Source organism: Xiphias gladius, chromosome 14 (assembly GCF_016859285.1).
Source record: "Xiphias gladius isolate SHS-SW01 ecotype Sanya breed wild chromosome 14, ASM1685928v1, whole genome shotgun sequence".
Lineage (NCBI taxonomy): Eukaryota > Metazoa > Chordata > Actinopteri > Istiophoriformes > Xiphiidae > Xiphias > Xiphias gladius.
This window is the reverse complement of record NC_053413.1, coordinates 19,975,512-19,988,160: the sequence shown is the minus strand read 5'-3', so window position 1 is coordinate 19,988,160 and position 12,649 is coordinate 19,975,512. Positions and strand designations below refer to the sequence as shown.

The following is a 12,649-nucleotide window of genomic DNA, read 5'->3' as shown; positions in this document are numbered from 1 at the left end:
CCCAGCTCAGAGTCTAGGACGTGAATGCAGCAGTTAAATACGAACAGCTCGAGTTGGTACAGTCGAAATCCTGGAAATGTACAAATTTAACTTTAATGAGATGTAAATCATGTCACATTGTTTTGTTATACTTTGTGAAATATAAACATATGTGAAATTGTGCATATTAATGTTTTAATGTAAAATTTATTTAACGTGAGTATACATGTCTGTAAGATGTCAAGTTTTGAGTCACCCCAAGCATTCCGACAGTGGATTAGTCCGTCGTAAGGCCTTTGCAGCAGGGAGTTGTTTGGCGGATCCCGCAAGTTTTCCTATACTTTACGTGTTATTTTTATTCGTCTAAAAAAGGGTAAATTCTTAATTTTTAGCATCACTTGCCTCGTTTTTTAGTCGGTGTGTCGACGGACTATAAAAACAAAGTGTTTTGGGCGTGGTACACAACTACACAGCTCAAGAGGGAAGGAAGGAAGGCAGGCATCGGTGAGTCGGACTGACCGCGGCTGAGCTTATGATGCCGACGTTGCGGGACAGCACCATGTCCCACCCCGGCGAGAATTCCCACCAAGTCCGGGTCAAAGCCTATTATAAAGGGTAAGAAATCACTGTTTCTCCCTGCATGCAATAGATGTTGTTATTAAGACAACTAGTAGCGATTTTGGAAAGGTGGCTAACCAGTTGGCTAACGTTAGCTAACTCAGCTAACGGCTCGCTAATGTTGTGTACAAGGGTTTAGGTAAATAGACAGGTGAAACTGTCCAGACACGCCGCCAGTTTAAAGCCAAACGCTCTGTTTTACTTAATAAAAATACATCAGCTAGACAGCGAACTTGTCAAGTGGTTTAAACTCAGTCAAAATTGGTTGTTGAGCGACTTTACAGTTGCTAGCAGTGGCTGTTAGTTCCAGTATCTGTCAGTAACTGGCTCATTTTTGATAAGGTTTACAACTAGCCTGGCATGTTTTTTATTGATTGACTAACATAAATTTCCAGTTGGCAATTTTCGCAAGTTAACATGCGTTTGAAGATCGAGGGTATGTCATTTAGGAATGGGCAAGAAATCAAGGCAGTTAGAACATCAAGAGCACTGATATCGATACTATCACAGTAGCAGGGGTACAAAAAGTCACTTTAGGTTGTGTTGTTCTGGCATTTTCATCTGGTATTCTCAAGAATATCAGAAATAGTTTAATGTTAACTTGTACCCTGTGTATCACATTTAACTACTGCAACTGCCACTAACCGTTCATTAGCGATTAATCTACCAGTTACTTTCTCGATTACTCATTTGCGCTACAAAATGTCAGAAAATTCTGGAAAAGGTGCGATCTAGTGGACCATGGCCCAAGGAGATGTTTTCAAATGTAATGCTTTATTCGACCGATAGTACAAAACCCAGAGGTATTTAGAGTACAATCATATATGAACAAGAAAAGCCAGAGATTCTCATAGTTGAGAAGCTGCAACCTGCAAATGTTTGACAACTAACTGATTATAAACATAGTTGACAATTAATTTTTTGTCAATCGATTTATCAATTATTCAACTAACCATTGCATCCTTTCATTTAACAGAAGTTTTTATCAGCTCAATATAAAGTTACAGTGTTGTGTCTTGCAAGTAATACTTATTTTCATCATTGGGTAATCTTTTGATTTAAAAAAAAAAAAAAATGTTATTGTCAAATAATAAATGTCAAATAAATAGTGAAAATGTTCATGACAAGTTCTAAAAGACCAAGATGAAGTCTCCAAATTGCTTGTTTTGTCCAACCAACAATCCAAAACCCAAAGATGTTGAACTTGTTACACTTTGAAATAGAGAAAAACAAATGATCACATTTGAGAAGCCGGAGCCAGGGAATATTTCACTTTTTTGCCTCATCAAGAGACTTAAACAATTATATATATTTATGTGAAATTGTTCTTGCTAATTCATTTTCTGTTGATCAACTAATCCATAAGTTAAGTAGTTTTAGCTCTAGCCCCAACCCTAAACACTCATCTCCACGACACATAACCCTAACTTACGGTTTACATAAAGTAACAGTATACAGTAAACAATAAGTATCGGTGTCCTATCCATCCCTGATTATGCTATGTATTTGATATGGAAATGCAAGGGCTTTGAGTTTTTGTCATACCACCTATTAGTCAGTGATTACCCTCCAGCCAGGCAGAGTCAGTTTAGCTGTTGGTGGAAATCATTGGTCATCCAGTTGTTTATATGACACTCCCTGTCTCACTGTTTGTTTTTGATGGAGCCAGTGATTGGAGCCCAGCCAAGACTTGAAAAACGTGTAGTGCAAGTCACCTCAGTCAGACCTGTTGCATTTCTCACTAGCTCTGTGACACACCTCAGGAACTCTGTGATGTGTGTTGATCATTGGATGTCATCTTGTAGATCAAAGCATGTGAAGTATTTATGAGGTTAGTGCTGAGGAATCTCAGCTATGTTGGCAAAGAGGGAACGCAGTAAAATGCTCTCATTGTTTGGTATTGGGATGCATTAAGCCAGGATGTCATCGATGTTGTTATTGTTTCCCTGCAGATGTTAGCAGTGGGAGTTAGAAGGTTTAGTAATGCTCCGAATCAATATATTAGATTGGTACTTACAGATCAGGTAGTAGACAATAGTCAATACTGTTTCCTTACTGTTGTAAAGTTGTAACAACCCAACATTTATAGATCTGCTAAAACAATAATAATAAAAACGTGCACAAGCCTTGAAAGAGTGTTGGTGTATGAATGTCCCCACAAATAGTGGGGAAAATAGATTAGTTGATCATCAGAAAAAAAATCAGCCACTATTTTGATTGAAAGACTGTGAAAAAGAGGCTAAACGCTGTTGTTGTGATTGTCTTTTTTTTTTTTTAGACCAATGAGAAAATTAAATGGCAGATGAATCAATAATGAAAATAATCATTAGTTGCAGACCTAATAAATAGTGCTCATAGTTCCATCTCTGTGTTTCAAAGTGGTACTCAATGAACTCACCAGATGGAGTGATTTGTTTGACTGTTTAGATTCTTGATGCAAGATGGTAGAAAACTACTTGGATATTGTAAAACATCCTTTAAACCTGAACAATACGCAAACACCAAATTCAGTCAGTCTCTTTTAAATGGCTTTACTTTGTGGTAAAGTCTCAGCTTATCTTTTTTTCAGTGGAGTGTTTTTTTGTCTGTTGTCAGTCAGCGCCAGCATCAGTAGACTGGTGTCAGCCTGTAGCAGTCTCAGCCTGTCACTGGCTCGTCCTCATGTTGCTCTCATTCACACTGATGGTCAGTAGAGAGAGGCCGCAAATGCACTGACCACCTGACCAGAAACTGACACTGATGCCAATACTGTACAGTGGTAGTGGATGGACTGAAACATAAAATTATAAAGTGTAGCAGGGCTCCAATTAATTTTTATTTATTTTTATTAGATTAGATTAATTGCTTTGTCTATAAAATGTCATAAAACTGTGAAATTCATTCATCCCAGTTTCGCATAGACCCAGGTAATGTCTTTAGATAAACCCATAGGATATTCAGTTTACAGTGATATAGAACAGTGAGCAGCAAATCAGCAAATTTTACAAGCTGGTACAAGCAAATATTTTTCACTTTTGCTTGAAAATTCTGGATTTACGATTTATCAGAATATTTGCCAATCAATTTTCTGTTGATTGACTAATCAGTTAATTGTTTCAGCTCTAGAGTGTAGCAGAATTGAGTAGTGTATAATCGTTACATTGATGTAGAAAAATGAAGACAGTATATTGTGGTACACTCCAGTTACATTTTGCCTTTTAAATTCTGTCTAGTATTTAAGATTTGTGATTTATTTATTTATTTTAATTGGTTTATTATTTGTTGAATTTGGTATTTTTGAATTTTATTTTCCTGCGTAATATAGCTGCACAGTGCCCACTTATACTCCTGTAGGCATAGATTACAATTGTTTAAGCAACTAATATGCTTGACAGTTTGATAGCTCTATAGTCTTTTTTAAAATGTTTTAAAAGCACAGTGAAGTGTTTCTGACAGCTTACAAACACAAGAACGAATTTGAAATGGATAAGGGTTTCTATAGCTAAATAATTAAAACACAGAATTCTTATTCGAATTTTTAAATGTTTCTCTAGCTATCGTATGTTGTATGAAGAAATATATTTTGTCAGAATGGACCATTCCGCGGTAAAACTGGAGTTTCACAAAGAGTGCGTCTTCTGTGTTCGTTGATGAGCTGGACAGGTTTTTAACCAAATATCTTTCCACTTTGAAGAATGTTCTGGCACTTTGCTCTTTCTGTCTTTACCAGTCAGCTTACCTTAGCCCTGTATTGACAATGTTGTCACCCAAATGTAAAGCTTTTCTGTAAGCCTATTTCTATAAATAAAGTTAACATGCAGCTCAAAATTACATCTTACACAAGAGTGAGCTGTGTATACTGTAGCTGGTCTTTTTTAGAAAGAATAAAAAACACATTTCTGTATGTTACTGCCAGTGTGTCACCATATCAGGCCAGAAAAAAAAACATGGCTTTGCAAAGTTTCCAACACAAGGCTTCTTATGTCAACTTCAGGATTCCTATGTAAGGCATGTTGTTTGGCAGGAAAACAGGATTACACCGGCTTGACAGAGCAGTTCTGTTATTTTCTTCTTTTTGAAAGGAGTTGCTCCTCTATTTCAAAGACTCTGCCATCTGTGTCAATGCTTGTAGGCCGGCTTTGTTTAAAATAAGGGAAACATTCCTTGTCTTGCTGTTTACTTTTGCACTGAAAGCCCCTCAAGCACTGAACCACAAAGTCATCCACTCCCCATCCATCCACCAACACACATCTCCACTCATGATAGTAGTTACCGAGTCTGAGAATAACTGATTCTCTCACATGCCGCTCACATGCATGTAAACTATTGTCTGTGTTGCTGCTTCTACACAGCCTACACTTTTTGTCTAACACAGCTCATGCGTTTGCGTGCCCGTGTCCGTCTGTTGGTACGAGTGACCTTGTCCCTAGGCGCAGCAGGGGTCCGTTAGGTTGGTGCTATTGTGCTGCAAGGCTCGAGGCTCCCTCCTGTTTAGCACCACAGGTGGGCTGTGTTGCCTGGAGACCACAGCATCCTGCAGTGTGGACCAGCAGAGCTGTGTTTCATTCACCCTGACCTTACTGGGTTTGGAGTGGAAGGGTGGAGGATTTTTTTTGTTTGTTTGTTTGTTTTAGGTAATTCAATGTATCTGTATATGTGTCTGTATAGGTGGCTAACTTCAGCTTCAGCATGGGCATTTCTGTTCTTCCATCAATGTGTTTCTGTGCTAGAATGCGATTCCTGTTCTCTGAGCGTGTGCATGTGGGTCTGTGAAGGTGTTGCGGGGCGCATACCCATGCGTAGCAGCATTGACAGAGAAGATGGATGGTCTTAGGTACTCATGGAAGCCCAGAGAGGCACCCTGACCCTTCTTTCTGCTCGAGCGCTCACCAGTGACGAATGGCTTCATGCTGGGCAGATAGGGCTGCAGAGTCCTACTCACGGCAGTTTAGATGCCGGGGACGCAGGCCAACACCCGTCTCCACTTCCTCCTCCTCCTCCTCCTCCTTTAATTTGGCTGTACTGTGGGACGATACGGAGCGGAGGAATGCCCGGTTTGCGAGGAATGCCACTTCCTCCCTCTTACTCACCAGTGATGAGCTCCTGGTCGCTCAGTGTACAATCCTTCTGCCTTAGACACCCTGAGGAATCCCACAGCTCACTTTCCTTTGTGTAACACCGGTCACTACTTTTTGATCATATGTATGGGGAAATACAGTAGAGAATCCGTATTATACGATAGGGTTTCAGCTAACAATTATTTTTTAAATTATTAGTCTTTTGATAATATTTTTAATCAATTCTGTGGTTTATGAAATGTAAGAAATATAGTGAAAAATGTTGAGGCTATGAGAGTCTAAGGGTGACACCTTCATATGTTTTGTATTGTCAGACAATCAGGCCAAAACCCAAAGATATTCAATTTAAAATGATATAAAACATAGAAAAACGGCAAGTTAGAGCTGCAACTAATGACCTTTTTTTTTTATCATTCATTAGTCTGCCAATTGTTTTCTCAATTACTCGATTGATTTCTTCGCCCCTAACATATCAAAAAAAAAGTCAACAATACCTATCACAGTCTCCCGGATCCTAAAGTGACGTATTCCAGTTGCTTGTTTTTTTTACACCCAATGGTCCAGATCTCAAAGATACTCAGTTTACTTTCATATGACAAAGAAAATCAACAAATCCTCACATTCAAGAAGCTAGTACCAGTGAATGTTTGGCATTTTTTACTTGAAAACTGACTGAAATAATAAATTGACCGAATTTTGATTAATTGACTCATAGTTTCAGCTCTAAGTCAAATTTTCGTATTTGAGGAATAGGGACCAGCAAATATTTGGTATTTTTGCTTGATTAAATGATTTAAACAATTAATCTTTAGTATTAAAACTATTTTTGCAGTAATTTCTGATTTTCAACTAATTGTTTAAGCTTTACGATACAACAATTAAAAACCTATTAAACTGCAGTCTGAAAAGTGAAAAAACTTGGATGTAAGTATTTTGCGTCTCAGCTCTCACTTTATTTTTTTTCACTTTGTCGTCTCTGCCAGTTTCCTGTAGCTGTAGCTATCAGCTGAGCCTGTATCTGTGTCACAGTGGATGTTGTTTGAGGCACCTGAGACGTGGCTTAACTTTAACTACAGCATAGACACACAGTGTTTAATGAACACCCACAGCTCAGGTCCAGTTACACTTGACACAGTTAAAGTCACCTGCTGGCATTAATGCACTGCCTGGATTGTCAACAGTCAGTGTGGGAACTGTAGTGTGTGTGTGTGCGCGCGCGCGCGTTTGTGTGTGTTCATGCACTCTCTGTCTTCTGATGTTATTGTTGTTTTAGGAGGAAGTTGAGCTGCCATGCTTGTTGTAGAGGAGAGACTGTAGGAGTGTTGTTCCCAGTCTTCCCCCCCCCCCCACTCTCACAGGCAATGATTAACACCAGCAGGATGGAGGAAGAGGGTGAGAAAATAGAGGGAGGTAGGAGGGGTAGGCATCAGTCCGAGCTTTGCGTCAGTTTATTCTTGGCCAGAAAGCTTTTTTCATTCTTGATGTGTGATTTTTCAGACAGTTTAATACCAGCTATGAGGAAGCTGCACTCTTGAGATGCTCAACATTGATGAGAAACTGAAATATCAGCCAATAAATCACAGTCTATTGTATATTTATGTGTGTTTGTTCCTGGCAAGACCTGACCCTACAGTGACCTTACATGCTATACACTGTCCTTGGACTTGTACAGTAGATGTCCTTGAAAGGGTGAATTGTTTACTCCATGTGTTGGGATTTTATCATCCTGCTATCAAGCTCTCAGGTTGATGAAAATCTGGGTCCGCATTTGACAGTGGCAGTAAAGGGAGTAAAGGGTATTTGTCCTTGCAGGTCACTCCCTGGCTGGATGGGGACTACTTTTACACATCACCCCCTCTATATTTCCATTTTACTCCTGTCTATTTGCCATACTCCCCTGGTTTTCGCCTCCCCACTTGGTCATGATGCTGACGCCTGAGCTCAGACTCCTGTCGCCTGCAGACCTGTAAAAGCTCATTTGTACATTCCCTATCCCCCACCTTGGGTCGTAAACACCGTTGATGCTGGCCACAGGGCCGGGGGCAGGTGACATCAATCCTAGCGCTGCCATGAAATGTTGACGGACAGATGAGCCTGTCAGCAGGGATGGCTGCTCTATGTTTTTCTCCTTATCCCATGTCTTGCCTTAGTGTTTGAATATTTGTGTTTATGTCTGTGTGAACCGAAGATGCAGAGAGTGATGTGCTTGCTGATTTAAGAGCAGTAAGCCAAGTGTTTGGGGTTTTTTTTATTCTGCTTTTCAGGGAAGTAATGGAGTGCAGTGGTGGACAGTGAGCCTTACCCACAGCAGTCACAATCACCGATGATTCATTCTCTTTAAGCTTGAGTCCCGTCCCCCCCTCCATCTCTCTGCCTCCCTCACTCTTTTTCAGTCCTTCTCACTTTTGGTTTTTGCTCTCTTTCTCACACCCACAATCATGCTGTACAGATGAATGCACACACAAGTTGTGACGGACTGCAAGACTGTGACTCACACGCAGCAGAGTTCGGGGGGGCTCTCCCCTCTTTTTTTTTCTCTCCATCGAAAGTGTGGCATTCTCCAGAGTTTTTCTTTAAATGCACCAGTGAGAGGGAGGGAGTGAGAATGTTTTAATGCCTAAAAGTAATGATTACTGCCCTTATGATCAGTGGATTAATCAGTGGGTCTGTTACCAAACTTTTTCTGGTTCCAGCTTCTCAGATGTGAGGATTTTCTGCTTTTCTCTATATACTGTAATTGTAAATTGAGTATCTTTTGGTTTTGGACTGTTGGTCAGACAAAACAAACAATTTTGAAGAGGTCATCTGGACTCTGGGAATCTGTGATAGGCATTTTTCACTATTCTCTGATACTTTATAGACTGAACACTTTGTCGAAAAAATAATCCACAGATTAATGGATAATGAATATAATAATCAGTTGCAGCCCTAGTAACAATATTTAATTGGTACGTTTGGGTGTTTTGAGAATGTGTCTTAATTTTCAATGTCAGATTCTTTTCATGTACAATTTCTAACAAAAAAGAGACTTTTCCAATACCTTTTTTGTTTTTATTTTTCTATTAAATTCTTTAATATTAAAAATGTTTTAAGATTCACACGTGGGAGAGATCTTTAGTGTGTGTCTTTTTTGTTTTGTTTTGTTTTGTTTTGTTTAATTGTTTGAGTTAATTATCTGTTAGTCAGTTGACAGAAAATTAATTGGCAACGATCTTAGATAACTGATTAATTGTTCTTCAAGGCCTTTTTAAACCAAAATCACTGCTTCTAGCCCACAAATTGTGAATATTTGCTGCTTTTTCTATCATAGTAAATTGAATATTATTGGGTTTTGGACTATGAGATGGATAAATTAAGACATCTGAAGATGTCACCTTGGACTCTGGGAAACAGCGATAAGCATTTTTCACCATTTTCTGACAATAATTCACTGATTTAGTTGAACGAAAAACAAATTCAGACTATTTGATAATTAAGATAATCATTACTACTACTTAGTAATACATTTTAAATGTTTCTAATGGCATTTCTTGCTGTGGCATTAATTGCTACTGTATTGGTAGGTGGTAGATGTATTTTTATTCTGCTGTTGACTTACTGTTTAATCACATCTATATAATAGTTAAATATACTTATTTGTTTTTTCTTCAGGGACATCATGATTACCCATTTTGAGCCATCCATCTCATATGAGGGTCTGTACGGGGAAGTGAGGGACATGTGCTCCATGGACAACGACCAGCTCTTCACCATGAAGTGGATCGATGAGGAAGGTACGACTCCCTTACCCTCCACCCTTCACTTTTTCTCTCCACCTGTACTGCAGGAGGAGGCATGAGACGCCAGCCAGAGATGCTGGTGTTTTTACAAGATTCCCCTTACAGGAGAAATATGCATAGTAAACAAAAATCAAGTTGTGGATTACATACCGAATGATCAAGTAGATTAAACGACATTGAAGCTACTTGTTGAAATTGCCAGAATTTGTCGGTGCCATGCGTTAAAATGAACACATGCTCACACAAACACACACTACCACACATGACTGTAAGGCTCAGTCTTTTGTTGTCAGTCAAGAAAGTGTACAACCCCCCACCCAATTCCCTGTTGTCAGCCAGTTAGTCAGGCAGTATTAATAGTGTCATAGGAAAGATGGAGCCGTCAGATTGCTCTGCCCAGGATAAGGTCAGTCTGCCCAAACTCATTAGACTCAGATCAGCTCCCACTGGTTGCCACCCACATACAATCAGTGCAGTCATTAGCCTGTCTGAGGAAGAAAAGCTGCTTGATGGCTGTAATGAAGTACTCTGTCAGTAGTGGCTGCCTCTTCTACTGTCCCATCCATGGAAACCACAAACATACAGCTGTACTATGTGAAACATGTGATCTGCTGACCTTTGAAACCGAATTTTGCATCCCCATGCCCCATATCACAAACATGTTAGATAAATTCCATGTAAACACAATAAACAATTTTAAACATTTACTCTATAACTTGATAAGAAGACTCAGTTAGTCTGACATAACCTGTCAATTGTCAAAATGTCTTTTCACCCAAAGTGCATCCCTTTATCAGATGCGATGCTCCTTTCGGTTACAGTCATGCATCCGAAATACCACCTGTAGGGTGTGTACTTGAATAAAAAGTGAACTGAGAAAAAATGAACTGGCTTGCAGCATACCGTCCTCGGAGAAACATTCTTGTCAGCCAACTGCAAAGCTTTGAGAACAGTGCACAATGCCATGTAGTGGAAAAAAGTTTCTTTACTTACTGACATGAGGACTATTTGATTGGCGAGGATTTCATAACATCAAATTAAAGATCTTTGGGTTTTGGACTATTGACATATTGGCCCATTCCAGACAAACAATTACTTAGTTAATAAATAAAACAGTCAGCAGATTAATTGATAACGAAAAAAATCCAAAGTTGCAGTCGTAAACGTCAATTAATCAATGGCTGATTAAAAGAAAATCCATCAGCAACAATTTTGACCACTAATTAACCGCTTAAGTTTTTCAAAGAAAAATTACAAAGAATTTGCCTCTTTTTGCCTCTCAAATAAAAACATTTCCTCTGTTTTGTTGCCTAATATGACAGTAAAGTCAGTATCTTTTGGTTTAAAACTGATGTTTTGGCACAAGTCTTTGTGTTTTCTATGATAGTAAATTAAATATCTTTATCTGATAAATTAAGACATTTGAAGACGTAACCTTGGGCTCTGGAAACTTGTGATGGGCATTTTTTCACTATTTATTGATGTTTCACAAACCAAACAATTATTCGATTCATTGAGAAAGTGTTTGGGAAATAAATCAATAATGAAATGAGTAGTTAGCTGCAGCCTTTACAGACATGTATTATGTGGCTTTTTCTGTTCGTATTATCCTTGTAATCTACATGGAAGTGGATGCACTAACACACATAATGGCATTTGGCATTTGATGTGATCATTGTCACCTTCCGCCCACAAGTTCTATATAAACCTCCAGCAGTTTTTTATCATTTTAAAATTACAGTGTGTGTCATAGTTCCTGTTCTCAAGCTATTTATAAAGTCAGTTAATTATTGTTGTGATTGGTTCGGTAAAACACTAAGAATAGAATTTCTGGCCTCAGTGTCGGCCCACACTGCCTGCCCATGTATGTTATGCTGTAACTGACTCTTTCTGTTAAAGATAAGGAAATAATTAGATCTGCATCTGAGTGGTATTTTAATTATTGACTAAGATTGATCACTGTACAAACACAGCTGGGCAATTAAAAGGAAACTGTTTGAAATGGTAGAATTGACTACTGCAGTCTCCCATTCTCTCGCTCACACCCACACACATTTCTCAATGTTTACTTAATGTGTCATGTATTATAATTCATATCACACCTGCAGTGGTTAGACAGAAGTGTTTTTTTTTAATGTCATGCTGGCCCGCTGTATAACTCACCGTTTACTCTCTCAACCTTTTGCTGTGGGAACTGGAAATTGCAGTTTTTGTACAACCTAATTGTCTCTACTTCTGCAGTAACCTGATCTTTTAAATGTCATGTAAATGAGAAACGTGGTTTCACTTACCGGGTTTCTTACAGTGTTTTAACATATTGGCATGAGAAAGAATGAAACTTTTTAATACGTTTAAAAAAAAAAAAAAAAAAAAGAATAAGAAAGGAGGGGAGCCGCAAAAGCAGAGAAGTGAAAGAATGTAATACGCTAAGTGTTTGCACAAGTAAAAGCAGCTAAAGGCTTGGATTAGTAGCTATTCTGACAAAATCTTGATTGAAACAAAATAAAATCTTCTTGGCTTCTACTGACGATTATTTTTCATTATCGATTAATTTGCTGATTATTTTCTTGATTTAACCTTTTTCATCCATAAAATGTCAGAAAAAAACTGAACAATATCTATAATTTTTGATTTTCCCAGATTGTTGTTTTTGCCGACATTTGGCATTTTTGTTTAAAAAAATAACCATAAAATCATTATGCAATTATCAAAATAGTTGCTAATTAAGTTTTTGTCTATTAACTAATCCGTGATTTGACCAATTTTTTTAGCTATGCTTGCATCACAAATACTCAAAAAAAAAAGTCTGATTAAAACTGAAATAGATAAGTCAGTTTCCATGCCTAAACAGTGGGTTGTTGGTAAAATTGTAGGTTTTGCATGAACAAGGTTAGCGCAGAGGGTGTAAAGTCATTCTCTGATTTCCTCCCTTCACCTGATTTCTCCCAGTAACCTGATTTCTTATATGTATTTATGTATGTATGTAAATGTGTTCAGCAAAATCTGGTCTGTCCTCCACTGTTAGGTGACCCCTGCACAGTGTCGTCTCAGCTGGAGCTGGAGGAAGCGCTGCGTCTCTACGAACTCAACAAAGACTCAGAGCTCATTATCCACGGTGAGCCTTGCTGCTTTTCACAAAGACTTTATTTATAACATAACATAGATATAGTTTCAGGGTTTGACTCATAGGATTTTCTTGTCTACTGTTGCCAGTAA

General features: G+C 38.5%; 1 protein-coding gene across 1 annotated transcript in view; it reads left to right on the top strand.

Annotated features, from left to right (window-relative positions):
* The first annotated feature begins 251 nt into the window (after positions 1-251).
* Positions 252-12,649, top strand: part of prkci (protein kinase C, iota) — a 30,799-nt gene continuing 18,401 nt past the window's right edge. The window contains exons 1-3 of the mRNA XM_040144030.1: positions 252-594; positions 9,306-9,427; positions 12,459-12,548. Of these exons, the coding sequence (XP_039999964.1) occupies positions 512-594; positions 9,306-9,427; positions 12,459-12,548 (295 nt within the window). The 5' untranslated portion in view covers positions 252-511. The remainder of the gene's footprint in view (positions 595-9,305; positions 9,428-12,458; positions 12,549-12,649) is intronic.